This window comes from Ursus americanus, chromosome 23, assembly GCF_024610735.1.
Source record: "Ursus americanus isolate L20-20 chromosome 23, mUrsAme1.1.p, whole genome shotgun sequence".
NCBI lineage: Eukaryota > Metazoa > Chordata > Mammalia > Carnivora > Ursidae > Ursus > Ursus americanus.
Window position 1 is genome coordinate 16155808 of NC_142149.1, and position 17303 is coordinate 16173110.

At 36.0% G+C, this 17303-nt stretch overlaps 1 protein-coding gene across 6 annotated transcripts in view; it reads left to right on the forward strand.

Annotated features, from left to right (window-relative positions):
• CDC27 (cell division cycle 27) overlaps positions 1-17303 on the forward strand; it is a 73630-nt gene that overhangs the window by 43774 nt on the left and 12553 nt on the right. For 4 of the 6 annotated variants that reach the window (XM_045813889.2, XM_045813886.2, XM_087854244.1 and 1 more), the window contains 6 exons: positions 773-872; positions 1840-2047; positions 2254-2426; positions 5098-5250; positions 6764-6972; positions 9091-9208. In XM_045813889.2, the coding sequence (XP_045669845.1) occupies positions 773-872; positions 1840-2047; positions 2254-2426; positions 5098-5250; positions 6764-6972; positions 9091-9208 (961 nt within the window). The remainder of the gene's footprint in view (positions 1-772; positions 873-1839; positions 2048-2253; positions 2427-5097; positions 5251-6763; positions 6973-9090; positions 9209-17303) is intronic. The other 2 variants (XM_045813890.2, XM_045813888.2) reach the window with 1 other exon arrangement.

Here is a 17303-nt window from a genome sequence, read left to right on the forward strand (position 1 = left end):
CTTTCTAAGAATGGAATCCTTGTATCTTAGGGTTTGCCTTTTAAAGTTAAAAAAAAAAATAAATGTACCCAGGGGCTCCTGGGTGGCTCAGTTGTTAAGCATCTGCCTTCGGCTCAGGGTGTGATCCTGGCGTTCTGGGATCGAGCCCCACATCAGGCTTCTCTGCTGGAAGCCTGCTTCTTCCTCTCCCACTCCCCCTGCTTGTGTTCCCTCTCTCACTGGCTGTCTCTCTCTCTGTCAAATAAATAAATAAAATCTTAAAAAAAAAAAATGTACCCAGGCAATTATTAGATTCCTTTGGTTCTAAACAGAATAAACCTTGATGTGGTTGTTTGAATTTATAGGGAAATAATAATTGTTCTAATGGTATTTATTTTTTTGGCAAATATTCCACATTTAGACTGTCCATGTCCAACTATCTTTTTTTCCCTAACTCGCTATGATTGCTAATGAAGGCTAGAGAGAATTTGTTATAGATGTGTTTATCATTTATTGATCCAGAATTTTTATGTGGATTGTTTTACGTTCAAATTAGCAATTTCAGATAGAGTGAAGCTCTGTACGATAATCTTTGTTATTTTATGGTAACACAGATAGCTTTTAATTCCTGAGTTTTCATAGAGAGATGACAAACCATACCAACCAAACTTACCAACTTTAGAATACAGTCATGATGAATATGTTTTTTTAATGTATCTGAATTGAAATAATAGGTAATGGCCATAAGCTGGGTTTTTTTTAATGTCTACTTTTATCATTATCATTGTTTTAGTACAACACCTCAGGTATTGAGCCCCACTATCACATCTCCCCCAAACGCACTGCCTCGAAGAAGTTCACGACTTTTTACTAGTGACAGCTCTACAACCAAGGTAATTTAAAGATTTCCATATGTTACATTTACTTAATGCTTCCCCCTCCATCTCTACTAAATAAATTCAGAGACTAAAAAATTTTTCTAATTTTTTTTAATTTATAAAGCTGTCTATAACAGTTATAAATTTTCTTGGTTCTTTAATAAATATTATAAAACATTGTTCAAAAGACAAAATTATTGTGATGGGAAACAGATCAGTGGCTATTAGGAGTTAGGACTTGGGAGATATGACTACTAGAGCGTAGCACAAAGGAGTTTTTTTGTGTGGTGTCAGTCCTATATCCTTATTGTGGTGGTTGAATACACGAATCATACATGTGATTAAATTTCATAGAACTATCACACCAAAAAAAGGGTAAAAACTGATGAAATCCAAATCAGATGTGTAATTTAGTTGGTAGTATTGAACTGATTCCAGTCTCCTGGATTTGATGATGTCCTGTGGTTATGTCAGATATTATCACTAGGAAAATTAGGGGAAGGATAAATGGAAATTTCCTGTGTTTTCTTTGCACATTTCTTTGTACAATTGGAGGGCTTCATTATGCCCTTGGTAAATTTTCTTGGTCCATTGACAAATATTATGGATAATTTTTAACTTTGACATGAACAAATGAACAATTTTATAACTTATCAGTTATAATGCTCTGAGACAATTAGGTAATATTGCATTCATTTATTTTCTTATTTTTAAATAATAAATGAAAGTTACACACTTTCAGAAAAGAGCAACAAACAATACTGATTTACCTTACACTCTAATTCGTTAATACAATTTATTTTCAGAATTGTTGCATTTAAAATTAAATGACTTTGAAAATCTTTGTTTTTAAAATTTTTTTCTGAGAAAAATTGAGACCAGTCAAAACTATATACTTATTTTATGTCTAATAATTGAGAAAGGATTGGGAAGTCTAAAATATATGAGTTTAACAAGTGTGGAATTTTCCTCCTTTTTACAGGAGAATAGCAAAAAGTTAAAAATGAAGTTTCCACCTAAAATCCCAAACAGAAAAACTAAAAGTAAAACTAATAAAGGAGGAATAACGCAACCTAACATAAATGATAGCCTGGAAATTACAAAATTGGACTCTTCCATCATTTCAGAAGGGAAAATCTCCACAATCACACCTCAGATCCAGGCATTTAATCTACAGAAAGCAGCAGCAGGTCTGTTTTAAATGCTTAATATCTTCTTTGTATTTTATTTTATTCACTCATTTTAAGTAAGTTTTTTAATGTTCATTAAAGTACCTTCCATTTTTTCTAGATAGATGTTGGAATTTTTAATAAATTATTTTGTAATTAGCCTTTTTAGAAAACCAAACTGTTTTATTGTGTTTTTCTCCTTTGTTTACTATATCGTTTTCTCCTAGAAGGTTTGATGAGCCTTCTTCGTGAAATGGGGAAAGGTTATTTAGCTTTGTGTTCATACAACTGCAAAGAAGCTATAAATATCTTGAGCCACCTACCTTCTCACCACTACAATACTGGTTGGGTACTGTGCCAAATTGGAAGGGCCTATTTTGAACTTTCAGAGTATATGCAAGTAAGTATAGAAAACTGTTATACATGCCTTTTTAGAGATAATTTAAATTTAATTAAAATGCCTGTGCTTGAGGCAGCTAGATCTAAAAGGTCAATATTTAGGGGCACCTGGGTGACTTAGTTGGTTAAACATCCAACTCTTGATCTCCGCTCAGGTCTTGATCTCAGGTTCATGAGTTCAAGTCCCACATTGGGCTCCACACTGGGTGTGCAACTGCTTAAAATTAAAAAACAAAACAAAACCAAAAAAAGGTTAGTATTTATTATGTGATGTCTTTATATTTTCTGAGCACTTTAATACATAAATAGACAGTTTTTTCTTGTGTTAAGGGGTGAGTAATTTAAATTTGGGGGATTGCTTGAGATAGATTTGTAAAATCTGAGTCATCCATATATTCCTTTTTTTTTTTAAGATTTTATTTATTTTAGAGAAAGAGAACTCAAGCAGGGGGAGGGGCAGAAGGAGAGGGAGAGAGAGAATCCAAAGCAGACTCTGTGCAGAGCGCGGAGCCCAACACAGGGCTCAGTCTCAAGACCCTGAGATCATGACCTGAGCCAAAATCAAGACTTGGTCGCTTAACTGACTGAGCCATCCAGGTGCCCACGTCCATATATTCTTATGTGAAACATTTGCACCATGCTTAGTTGGATCTGAAAATATATATTACCATGTATTAGGTGTTAATAATAAAATTTTTTTCTGCTATATGCAGAGTTCCTACTGGGATGAATTTTTGGCATTTAGTGTGTTTTATAAACTTGAAAAATGCTATGAAGAAAACTGTATATAACGGAGGACATGATGTCCTTCGCAAGACTTTTATCCCTTTAGTTTTAATTACATTCGTTGCTTAAGTTATCAGTTTACACCAGAAAAGGAGATTATTAACATAAAGCCAAAGAAAATTCTAATTTCCAATTTAAATTTCCTACCCAGTTTGCCTTCTGAGAATTTTCTCTCCCCACCCCTAAACTTAAAAAAAATAAATTATTTGAAGTTTGTAATAAAGTTACTTTTTTGCCCTGTTTACTTTCCGTTCATTATTCAGCACATGTTATGTCTTAGATTCCCTTCTAGACTCTGTAGTACAGCCAGCAGATAATTGCTTGCCTTTGGAGGATGCATTCTACTAAGAGAAACAGATTGTAAGCCAATACATGTATGAGGACAGGTAGCAATAGGTCATAGGAAGAAAAAAATGAAGCATGATAAGGGGATTGCAGGACAATGATATATGGTGCTATTTACTAAAAAGTGTGCTCAGAGAAAGGAAGTGACTCCTTCATGAACCTTGCAAAGATCTGGGGGTGAAGTGTTCTTCTAGGTAGAGAATAAATACAGAAGATACCAACTCAATGTATAGTAAAGAAAAAAAGTGTTGCTGTAGACAGATAGCCTTATTCATTGCTAGAAGTTCCGTGTTTGGATAATGATACATAGGCAAAAGCTGTGCTTGGAAAACCCCTTTCAGAATTATTTCTAATTTATTATTTCACAGGTGCTTTAAAATACATAATTTTTATTGTTTCCCTCTAATTACAGAGCAATGTCCCAGATCCTTAACTAAACAGAAGCCTTTGTTTCAACTTAATTTCATGAGTTTTTTTCATTTTTCTTTTTGTCTGTGCCACAATCACTTTTCAGAGGAAAGAATAGATCCTGAAAAATTTGAAACCAAAAGATTTCCAATCCTATATTTGACTTGTGGTTAGGTCTGTCTTCTTACAACCAATGCCTGTTGGAAAAACTTATCTATATGACTTTTAAGGGATTTCAGGGAAGTCACAAATCATTAAGCCAATCCTAGATAGTATAGGGCCATTTCTTGAAGTTCCTAGTTTTATAAATGCTTTTTCTTTATTTTCTGCCGTCTTCATTTCATTAAGAACAGTCAAATATTTTTATTCTAAACTAAACTTGACTTTCAGAATTTTGATCTTTTGAATCAATAAACTAGGGGACTAATAATTGGTTTTATATAACCCAAAGCCTCAGACTTCAGGGTGAGAGAAACTGTTCTGAGAGCTGTGAGTTTGGGGAGGAAAAAAATAGCTGAGGAGGGACCCTAAAGTCAGGTTAGTGCTGCAAAGGAAAAGGGAATCCCTAGGCTGGCGCTACAGTTCCCCAGAGGTATGACGTTGGTGGGTATGCTCTCAGTCAGTGCTCAGCACGCCATATCATTGGTGGCCAGCTGAACCTGTTTTTCCCCTGAAGTTTTTAACTCAACCTCTTAATAAAAGTCAGTGCACAAGTAGTTTGGTGTTACAGGAATGATTATTCTTTCACTTTTCTGGAGAGAGTTATTCTGTAAAGCCATTATTAAAACTGGGAAATGTGTTTTTTGAGAATAAAATAATTGACTTGTCCTTTATAAATTGTAACTTTGTATAGATTTCTCCTCTGTCATTTTGGTGAAAACGTAGGTTTTCTTTTCACAGTTAATGTTCTTACCATAACTTGTGTATACCTAGGTTAAGTGTGAATATGATTACATCAGTATTTGGCCTACTGGGGAACATTGTTCACTGCGACCCTACATTATTACTAATTCACATAAACATTGTAAAACAAGGCAGCATTTAGGTCCTATGAGAACAGTGCTCAGTGCTCTCCCTGTATATATGTAAATTGTATCAACTTGTTTTCCCATTAACTAGTTTTTTTATTTCAGGCTGAAAGAATATTCTCAGAGGTTAGAAGGATTGAGAATTACAGAGTTGAAGGCATGGAGATCTACTCTACAACACTGTGGCATCTTCAAAAAGATGTTGCTCTTTCAGTTCTTTCAAAAGACTTAACAGACATGGATAAAAATTCACCAGAGGTATGATAACTGAAACACTTTGCTTATGTCGTTGTCTTCTGATCACCCTTGCCAAGTGGGGATGAAGCAAATAATTCAAACGGTGTTTTCTACAGGCAGAGAGGGACTCAGAGAAGAGAAAGTCCTAGAGTATGTGGTGCAGATTCATAAGCATATATTTTATTCAAGATTAATCAAGATTTGGCTCTATTAAAATTGCTGTTGTTGAGGTGTCTAGGTGGTGCAGTCGGTTCAGCATCCAACTCTTGGTTTCAGCTCAGGTCTGATCTCAGGGTCGTGAGATTGAGCCCTGCATCAGGCTCCGCGCTCAGTACAGAGTCTGCTTGGGTTTCTGTCTCCCTCTCCCTCTGCCTCTCCCCGCTGTGTGCACTCGCGCTCTCTCTCTCACTGAAATAAATAAATCTTTGAAAAAAAAATTGCTGTTGTCAGTAGGATTAGTGTTCATTAAGCAGAAATTATGTAGACTGGAAAGAGTGCTAATTTAAATTAAAATAGTTTTTATTGTCATTTTAAGACATAGGCACAATTCATTTACATGCTCTAGTCCTGTAAGAATTGTATTTTGTTGCATCTCAAGAATAGTTAGTGGTACTTTTATAACATTTTTAATCTTAGAATTAAAAACAGTCAATTCTCATTATTCTTGGTAGTTATGTTCAGTAGTTTCTGTAAACACTGAATTAGCAAAGACTGGATCATTGCTTCTGGGGGAAATACACACACACGCACATATCTCACAGATTATAATCTTAAATCCTAGAAACAACCCATCCTGGTAGATTTTATTATCTTTATTTTATATAAAAGAGAAAATGAGGTTCAGATGTGTTAAGGTGATTTGCCTGAGGCCACCCTACAGCAGGTGCCAGATTTAGGATTCAGTCTATGTCCAGCTGGTCCCAGAGCCAGAGCTTCTTGCCCTGCTCTGCCCTACCCCCTACACTCTCTGTCCTCTGATCATCTCTATATGAGAGATGAAACAAGGAGGCGTAGAATCGCCTTTTTTCACCTCAACTGAGATTGTGCCTTTTGGACAACTCATATGTTGGGTGACCACTAAAAGCACTCCCAAGTGTAGAGATTGGTTTTACAAATATTATAAATTTTTACAGGTAGACAAATTCACCAATATAAAATCGTGAACAATGAGGATCAACCGTATTTACTAAAACTTGAGGGGGCACCTGGGTGGTGCAGTTGGCTGAGCGTCTGACTCTTGGTTTCAGCTCAGGTCCTGATCTCAGGATTGTGAGATTGAGCCCCTCAACAGACTCCAGGCTCAGGGCCTAGTCTGCTCCAGATCCCCTCTGCCTCCGCCCCTCTCCCATGCTGTCATACGCTCATGCTCTCTCTTTCTCTCTCTCTCAAATAAATTTTTAAAAAAGCTTCAGTTTTTGTTTTTTGTTCCAAGTGAGATCTGAGTCTTGATTTTAGTCATAAATTTGGTTTTGTTAGAAAAATTGAAGCAAAATTTTAACTATACATTTGGTTTTTGTTTCCATCTTTTTTTAAGGCCTGGTGTGCTGCAGGGAACTGTTTCAGTTTGCAACGGGAACATGATATTGCAATTAAATTCTTCCAGAGAGCTATCCAGGTTGATCCAAATTATGCTTATGCCTATACTCTATTAGGGCATGAGTTTGTATTAACTGAAGAATTAGACAAAGCATTAGCTTGTTTTCGGAATGCTATCAGAGTCAATCCGAGACATTATAACGCATGGTAAGTGCTAATGAAGCGCAAAGACAACGTCTTACTGAGGGGACTGATAGTAATTTTTGTCAGACATCTCTTTATTGTCACAAATTCGGTCACTGATACTGAAGAATAGTATATACTGGTTGATAAATTGTAACCAAAATGTTTTTACGTGAAATGTGTACCTTTAACAAACTCTTAAGTTAACTAATGATGGAATACTAGATCCTTCTACTCAACAGTTTCAACCTTTTCTCCTACCAAACTTTTGAAAATAATTGATTTTGCTGTTTGATTTCTTTTTCTTAGAACACTGAAACGGTGATTCAGATAGTACATGGTTGGGAAAGTGGAGAGGACTAGTATAATCACCTATTGGGTAGTAGAAAATAAACATTGAGCACTGTGCACTAGGTGTTGCTCCTTACAGTGTTCTGGTTTACTAAATACCAGTCTAGTTCATTAGCTTTATTTAAACTCAGTGTTCCAGTTTATTAAGTAACGTCTCTATTGAGGAAGTTACCTGGCTCATACAGTTAACAAATGAAGAAGGCATTAAAAAGTTTGTTCTTATTTCTGCCTCAACACCGTATCTACTGCTGATATTTTATTGTATTTTTCTTGACCGACTTAATAGTTTTACATAACAAGAAGTATAATTCTGATAACTCTGCTACAGTTGTTATGTCAGACGTGCTTTTTTTTTTTACATTTGAGGTAATCGTTATAGCAGTTGAATTTTCATTCTGTCACTAAATCTGAATCACTATATTATTAAAACATTTTTTTTGATCTGTGTATATGTGTTTTTTAATGGATTATATCTCATTTATAAGTAGTTACATTATTAAAAGATGGCCTGACAAGTGCTAGCTTCTGACATACTGAACAGTCAAGCTTGCTGATACTGTCTTCTCTTCACATAAACTACTCTGTAGTATTTTAAGAACTCAATTATCAATAGGACTTGTGTTGTTTTTTAAACGTTTGGATATGTCCTAGAGTATAATAGTTGCATTCTTAAAAAAACCTTACCGTATCAAAAATTGTTATAAAAATACTTGTTTCAATTAGAAAAAAAAGTATTCAGATTGGTGAGCTTTTACAGGAAGAATTTAAATGTTGAGGTATTTAGGTAACTTTAAGTATCTGACTTAACACTAAGTAAATTTATTATTCCAACTCCAGAGTAAATAGTCTTTCTTTTGTTGTTCTGCCACCACCATTATTAACACGGAGCTTTTTACACCTTTCTCTTCACCCCAAATATAAGAAGATATACTGTGCTTTCTTCTTATTCATTCATTTGGTGATTATTCCCCATTATCATTATCTAGTTACAGCCAAGAGAGGTCTCCTTAATGTAGATCAGTCACATTGTGTTCATTTGATGTTTTGAAAATTCAGAATACCTGCATATCATTAAAATGCTGTTATATAGCCTTTAAAATTTATAATTTTTAAGTCTATAGGAGTATGTTTTTGATATAGTGAGGAGAGGGAAAGCAGAACATGACACTATGCATATGTAATTATAATGATATATATGCATTTGCACCAATAATATGGAAATAACATTGTTAAGAGGTTAGAGTTTAGAATCCTAAAGGAAGGATCTGACTAGAATCCTTATTAGCTATATAACTTTGGTTAAGTCATTTAACTTCTCTAAACTCATTTTCCTTATTTGAAATGTGAGTGATAACAGTACCTATCTCCTTGTTTCCTCCTAGGATTAAATGAGATAATTCACATAAAGATTTTAACAAAGTTATTGGCACACACATAATTAGCCACCCAGTAAAAATGAGCTGTTAAATCTAGATTGTAATGATGGATTTGAGGATGTAGTTTCTTTTTTCCCATTGTCAAAGTTCTATTTGAGTGATCGATTTGATTTATTGTTTTTACTTATAAAAGTGATTTGTCTAAAATGCTTTGATGAAAAAAAATTTTTTTAAATAAAATGTTTTGATGATTTTTTTTATCATAATTGATAGTTTTTGCCTTCTCTGAGACCACCAGTATTTCTCTTTAGTTTATTAAAATGCCAGATGCCATAACATACCCTTTTATTAGTTGACCTAAATTACCAGCCATAAGTTCATATCCCTAAAATTATACTTTATTTTATACTTTCAGGTATGGTTTAGGAATGATTTATTACAAGCAAGAAAAATTCAGCCTTGCAGAAATGCATTTCCAGAAAGCACTTGATATCAACCCTCAAAGTTCAGTTTTACTTTGCCACATTGGAGTAGTAAGTAGCTTTCTAAATATTTTCCAGTGAATCTCCCTTTAGAAATGTATTTGTTATTGACTTAATTGCTCTGGTGAAGATTAGGGCTTTTTGTTTGTTTGTTTGTTTATATTATGGAACAACATCATGGATTATTTAATAGCCAAAATATCACCTTTTTCCATAGCATAGAGAAATCACTGGAGTACCCTCATTCCTTGGGCAAATCCATTTCTCTGAACTTCCATTTTATAAATGACAAGTAATACCATCTTATCTACCTCATAGGGCTGTTGTAAGACTCACATGAGATACTTCATATTTTGAAAGCACTTTTTTCCATGTTAATATTTAGCTCCTAAATTCAGTAATTATTATTTCAAGACAAATGGTTCCCTGTGTTTTAGCTGCTGAGTGATAGAGGTATGTCAGAACTAATTAAAATTCTTTTTTTATTTTACTTTATTTTTCTTTAAAGTCAATTAATTAACATATAATGTATTAAAACTATTAAGTTTTAGAGGTAGAGTTCAGTGATTCGTCAGTCTCATATAATACCCAGTGCTCATTATATCACATGCCCTCCTTAATGTCCATCACCCAGTTACCCCATCCCCTGATACCTCTCCCCTCCAGCAACACTAAGTTTGTTTCCTATGATTAAGAGTCTCTTATGGTTTGTCTCCCTCTCTGGTTTCATCTTATTTTATTTTTCCCTCCCTTCCCCTATGATCCTCTGTTTTATTTATTAAATTCCACATATGAGTGAGATCATATGATAATTGTCTTTCTCTGATTAACTTATTTCACTTAGCATAATACTCTAGTTCCTGCAAATGGCAAGATTTCACCTTTTGTGATGGCTGAGTAGTATTCCATTGTATATGTATACTACATCTTTATCCGTTCACCTGTTGATAGATATCTGGGCTCTTTCCATAGTTTGGCTATTGTGGACATTGCTGCTCTAAACACTGGGGTGCAGGTGCCCCTTCAAATCACTACATTTGAATCCCTCAGGTAGATACCTAATAATGCAATTGCTGGGTCATAGGGTAGCTCTATTTTCAACTTTTTGAGGAACCTCCATACTGCCTTCCAGAGTGGCTGCACCAGCTTGCATTCCCACCAACAGTGTAAGTAAGGGGTTTCTCCTTCTCTGCATCCTTGCCAACATCTGTCATTTCCTGACTTGATAATTTTAGCCGTTCTGACCAGAGTGGTCATTGTGGTTTTGATTTGTATTTCCCTGGTGCTAAGTGATATTGAGCATTTTTTCATGTGTCTGTTGGCCATTTGGATATCTTCTTTGGAGCAGTGTCTATTCATGTCTTCTGCCCATTTCTTGATTGGATTATTTGTTCTTGGATATTGAGTTTGATAAGTTCTTTATAGATTTTTGGATACTAGCCCTTTATCTGAGAAGTCATTTGCAAATATCTTCTCCCATTCTGTCGGTTGTCTTTCAGTTTTGTTGACTGTTTCCTTTGCTTTGCAAAAGCTTTTTATCTTGATAAAGTCCCAGTAGTTCATTTTTGCCTTTTGTTTCACCTGCCTTTTGAAACATGTATAACAAGAAGTTGCTGTGGCCGAGGTCAAAGAGGTTGCTGCCTGTATTCTCCTCCAGGATTTTGATGGATTCTTGTCTCACATTTAGGTCTTTCATTTTGAGTCTATTTTTGTGTATGGTATAAGAAAATGGTCCAGTTTCATTCTTCTGCATGTGGCTGTCCAGTTTTCCCAACACCATTTGTTGAAGAGACTGTCTTTTTTCCATTGGATATTCTTTCCTGCTTTGTCAAAGATTAGTTGACCACAGAGTTGAGGGTTCATTTCTGGGTTCTCTGTTCTGTTCCATTGATCTATGTGTCTGTTTTTGTGCCAGTACCATACCGTCATGATGTGTGGTAGGGCTTTGTAGTAGAGCTTGATGTCCAGAATTGTGATGCCATCAGCTTTGGTTTTCTTTTTCAACATTCCTTTGGCAATTCGGGATCTTTTCTGGTTTCCATACAAATTGTAGGATTCTTTGTTCAGGCTCTGTGAAAAAAGTTCTTGGTATTTTGACAGGGATTACATTGAATGTATAGATTGTTCTAAACATTTTAACAATATTTTTCTCCCAATCCATGAGCGTGGAAAGTTTTTCCATTTCTTTGTGTCTTCCTCAGTTTCTTTCACAAGTTTTCTATAGTTTTCTGAGTATAGATCCTTTGCCTCCTTGGTTAGATACCTAGGTATCTTATGGTTTTGGGTGCAATTGTAAACGGAATCAACTCCTTAATTTCTTTTTTCTTCTGTCTCATTAGTCTATGGGAATGCAACTGATTTCTGTGCATTGATTTTATATCCTGCCACTGTGCTGAATTCCTCTATGAGTTCTAGCAATTTTGGGGTGGAGGCTTTTGGGTTTTCCACATAGAGTATCGTGTCATCTGCGAAAAGTTAGAGTTTGACTTCTTTGCTGATTCAGATGCCTTTTATTTCTTTTTGTTGTCTGATTACTGAGGCTAGGGCTTCTAGTACTATGTTGAACAACAGGCGTGAGAGTGGACATCCCTGACATGTTCCGACCTTAGGGGAAAAGCTCTCAGTTTTTCCCCATTGAGAATGATATTCGCTGTTGGCTTTTCATATGTGGCTTTTATGATATTTTGAGGTATGTTCCCTCTATCTCTACACTGTGAACAGTTTTAATCAAGAAAGGATGTTGTATTTTGTCAGATGCTTTTTCTGCATCTATTGGGAGGGTGATATGGTTCTTGTCCTTTCTTTTATTAAGGTAGTGTATCACATTGATTGATTTGTGGATGTTGAACCACGCTTGCAGCCCAGGAATAAATCCCACTTGGTCATGGTGAATAATCCTTTTACTGTACCATGGGAACACTTTGGCTAATATCTTGGTAAGAATTTCTGCATCCATGTTCATTAGGGATATTGGTCTGTAATTCTCCTTTTTGGTGGGGTCTTTGTCTGGCTTTGGGATCAAGGTAATGCTGGTCTCATAGAAAAAGTTTGGAAGTTTTTCTTCCATTTCTTTTTTTGAAACAGCTTCAGAAGAATAGGTATTCTTTAAATGTTTGGTAGAATTCCCCCTGGGAAGCCGTCTGGCCCTGGGCTTTTGTGTGCTGGGAGATTTTTTTATTACTGCTTCAATTTCCTTGCTGGTTATGGGTCTGTTCAGGTTTTCTATTTCTGCCTGTTTCAGTCTTGGCAGTTTATACACCTCTAGGAATGCATCCATTTCTTCCAGATTGCCTAATTTGTTGGCATATAGTTGCTCATAATATTTTCTTATAACTGTTTGTGTTTTTTTGGTGTTGGTTGTGATCTCTCCTCTTTCATTCATGATTTTATTTATTTGGTCCTTTCTCTTTTCTTTTTGAAAAGCCTGGCCAGAGTTTATCAATCTTATTAATTCTTTCAAAGAACCATTTCCTAGTTGATCTGTTGATCTGTTCCACTTTTCTTCTGTTTTCTATTTCATTGATTTCTGCTCTCATCTTTATTAATTCTCTTCTCCTGGTGGGTTTAGACTTTATCTGCTGTTCTTTCCAGCTCCTTTAGGTGTAAGGTTAGGCTGTATATTTGAGACCTTTCTTGTTTCTTGAGAAAGGCTTGTATTGCTATATACTTCCCTCTTAGGACTGCCTTTACTGCATCCCAAAGTTTTGAACAGTTGTGTTTTCATATTCAGTTGTTCCCATGAATTTTTAAAATTCTTCTTTAATTTCCTGGTTGACCCATTCATTCCTTAGTAGGATGCTCTTTAACCTCCATATATTTGAGCTCCTTCTGAATTTCCTCTTGTGGTTGAATTCAACTTTTAAAGCATTGTAGTCTGAAAATATTCAGGAAATGATCCAAATCTTTTGGTACCAGTTGAGGACTGATTTGTGACCCAGTATGTGGTCTGTTCTGGAGAATGTTCCATATGCACTCGAGAAGAATATGTGTTCTGTTGCTTTAGGATGGAATGCTCTGAATCTGTCTGTGAAGTCCATCTGATCCAGTGTGTCATACAAAACCCTTGTTTCCTTGTTGATCTTCTGCTTAGATGATCTGTCCATTGCAGTGAGTGGGGTGTTAAAGTCTCCTATTATTGTTGTATTATTATCAATGTGTTTCTTTAATTTTGTTATTAATTGGTTTATATAATTGGCTGCTCCCATGTTAGGGGCATAAATATTTACAATTGTTAGATCTTCTTGTTGGATAACCCTTTAATTATGACATAGTATCCTTCCTCATCTCTTATTATAGTCTTTGGTTTAAAATGTAATTTGTCTGATATAAGGATTGCTACCCCAGCTTTCTTTTGATGTCCATTAGCATAATAAATGGTTTTTTGCCCCCTCACTTTCAGTCTGGAGGTGTCTTTGGGTCCAAAATGAGTCTCTTGAAGATAGCATATTGATGGGTCTTGCTTTTTTTTTTTTTTTTTAAAGATTTTATTTATTTATTCGACAGAGATAGAGACAGCCAGCGAGAGAGGGAACCCAAGCAGGGGGAGTGGGAGAGGAAGAAGCAGGCTCATAGCAGAGGAGCCTGATGTGGGGCTCGATCCCAGATCGCCGGGATCATGCCCTGAGCCGAAGGCAGATGCTTAACCGCTATGCCACCCAGGCACCCCGCTATGCCACCCAGGCACCCCGCTATGCCACCCAGGCACCCCTTGCTTTTTTTATCCAATCTGATACCCTGTATCTTTTGATTGGGGCATTTAGCCCATTTACATTCAGAGTAACAAAGATATGAATTTAGTGCCATTGTATTGCCTATAAAGTCATTGTTTCTGTATACTGTCTCTGTTCCTTTCTGGTCTATGTTACTTTTGGGTTCTCATCACTTAAAGGATCCCCTTTAATATTTCTTGCAGGGCTGGTTTAGTGATCACACAATCTTTTAGTTTCTGTTTGTTCTGGAAGCTTTTAATGTCTCCTATTTTGAATGACTGCTTTGCTGGATAAAGTATTCTTGGCTTTATATTTTTCTCATTTAGCACCCTGAATATATCATGCCAGTCCTTTCTGGCCTGCCAGCTCTCTGTGGATAGGTTTGCTGCCAGCTTTATGTTTATACCCTTGTAGGTTAAGGACCTCTTGTCCCAAGCTGCTTTCAGGATTTTCTCTTTGTCTCTGAGATTTGCAAGTTTCACTATTATATGTCAAGGTGTTGACCTATTTTTATTGATTCGAGGAGGGTTCTCTGTGCCTCCTGGACTTGAATGCCTGCTTCCTTCCCCAGATTAGGGAAGTTCTCAGCTATAATTTGCTCCAGTATACCTTCTGCCCCCCTCTTTCTCTTTCCTCTTCATTTGGGATCCCAATTATTCTAATATTGTTTCACTTTATGGTATCACTCATCTCTCAATTTCTTCCCTCGTGATCCAGTAGTTGTTTCTCTCTTTTTCTGAGCTTCTTTATTTTCCGTTAATTCTCTCTCTTCTGCCTCATTTATCCTAGCAGTTAGAGCCTCCATTTTTTATTGCATCTCATTAATGAGCCTTTTTTATTTCGACTTGATTAGATTTTAGTTCTTTTATTTCTCCAGAAAGGGATTCTCTGTGTTTTTTTAAAGTTCAGCTAGTATCTTTAAAATTGTTATTCTGAACTCTACTTCCAACATCTTACTTATATCCATACTGGTTAGGTCCCTGGCAGTCAGTACTCTTGTTCTCTTCTTTGAAGTGAGTTTTCCATCTTGTCATTCTTGCAGAAAGTGGTCGCTTTTCTATTTGTAGTTTTGCAAAAATTCTTTTCTTAGATGTCCAGTTGAATTGCAGGTGTTCAGAATGATTTGATAGTCATCTAGCTGAATTCCTGGGACCAGACAAAACTAAGGCCTCCTACTCCTCTGCCATCCTGGACTCTCTCCCAGAACTAATTAAAATTCTTTTTTTTTTTTTTTTTAAGATTTTATTTTATTTATTTGACAGAGATAGAGACAGCCAGCGAGAGAGGGAACACAAGCAGGGGGAGTGGGAGAGGAAGAAGCAGGCTCATAGCGGAGGAGCCTGATGTGGGGCTCGATCCCACAATGCCGGGATCACGCCCTGAGCCGAAGGCAGACGCTTAACCGCTGTGCCACCCAGGCGCCCCGGAGAACTAATTAAAATTCTTAAAAGGCGATGTGGATCACCATTTTACTTTTTAAAGAAACTGGTTTTTTTACATTTAAAAATCTTGGTACATTTTATAAAAACAAGAGGTAATGTAATAAAACAGCAGCTTTGTTAGGTAGCATACTGTTTGTTTACTCTGTGCAATAAAATACTTTGTTCATACTGCACTTATTCAACATGACTACCAGTCACTACAGACATTTCATGAATCTTCATGGGACTCCCATAGACTTACTGTTGAGATGGAGAGAAATTTACGATCATAATGTGCCATGAAAACTTGAAAACATTACTTCTACTAGAAGATAATGTTCATATTATTTGAATTGCTTTTAGGTGCTGAACAGCTGAGTTACAAGGACTGAATGTGGAAAGCATTCTAAAATCTCATGAACACTGTTGTTCACACCTTCTTCAGAACGCAGTAAACTTTAAGCTTGTTTGACACATTTCTCTTCATACATAGCGAGCAACAGCACCCAATAAAAGCCTGAGACGTAATGCTGCTGTGTAAACATGGCAACTGTTCCTGAAAAAAGAAGTACAGAATGTATACTCCAAAGCTGCCCGGTTCCATAATCTGTATCGCATAGATCACATAATCACACACGTGGATATACACATGTATATGTGTATATATATACACATGCAAGAACATAAGATGACAGGGAAGTCTAGTCACAGCAGTTTACAGGCTCAATATATTTTTTACACTATGCTTGAAGGAAAATTTCAGTATTTTACAGTCTTTTAGTAGGTGTTATATACACTTCACTTTATGAAATCTAAAAGGTATTGAAATAAATTTTTTCCAACATTTTGGTAATAAAACAGATAGTTTTTCCCCCAAATACTTGTACTGTCTGTCTACATGAACTGTTTGACCTGAGAACCACTAATCACAAAAACTGACTCAGTGGAATAACTAGAAAGATGATGAGGGCAAAGAAGATTACCAATTTGATGAACTCAACACAGATTTTGCATAAATTAGCAGATCAGGAGTTGTAACTCAGTTATGTCAAAAACTCCATTACCGGCTGTTTTGGTGCTATAGGTAGAATAGCACGTGGTAAAAAATACGAAGTATTGGCTCATCGGGTAACATGATGGAAAGGTGCAGTATCTGATGGAATGGGAAGGAGCAACTTTGTCCTGACTGTAGGACTGAACATTATGTTCACTGTACTCTCCTTTTCTTTTCTTTTTTCTTTTTTAAGATTTTATTTATTCATTTGAGAGAGAGAGCACGCGCTTGAGTGGTGGGGAGGGGCGGATGGAGAGAGTGAAGCAGACTCCCCACTGAGCAGGGAACCCAACAACATTGGACTTGATCCTGAGCCAAAGGCAGATGCGTAACTGACTGAACTACCCAGGCGCCTGCCCCCCATTTTTTTTTTTTTTTTAAGATTTTATTTGAGAGCGAGAGAGAGTGCACTCTTCATTTTCTGTATACACAGTGCAAAGCCCTAAAGGAGTCTGGCCTTTACTTTTTTTTTTAAGAAAGGAAAAGGTAAAAAAAAAATTACAAAAGGAGATAACTAGCCTTAACATGTACCTGTCAATATTATGAATATTGTCATAAAAAGCTATCTTTTAAAAATCAGAACAGAAACTTAATTTTTTTTAATCTTAAGATTTCCTAGGATAGGATATTAAAAATTATTCAAATCCATGCATGGTGTTAAGATCATTTTTCTAGTTATTCCATTGAGTCAGTTTTTGGATCACCATTTTTATGTGTTTTTTTTTTTAAGTGTTTGATAATAAGTTGTACTTCAACTGGAGAAGAAGTATGTTTGCTTTTTGAAATCTCATTTATTAGTTTCTCTGTAAGCACGAGGAGTTCTTGTTCTTGCCTCTTGCCCATGTCCTCCCTCTCTCCCTCCCCCGCCCTTCACTTTCTCTCAGCAAGCTTGGCTTTTGTGGGAATGACCATACAATGTGAGGAAATTATGTGAGTTTTGGGAATTTCACTCTTCATTTTGG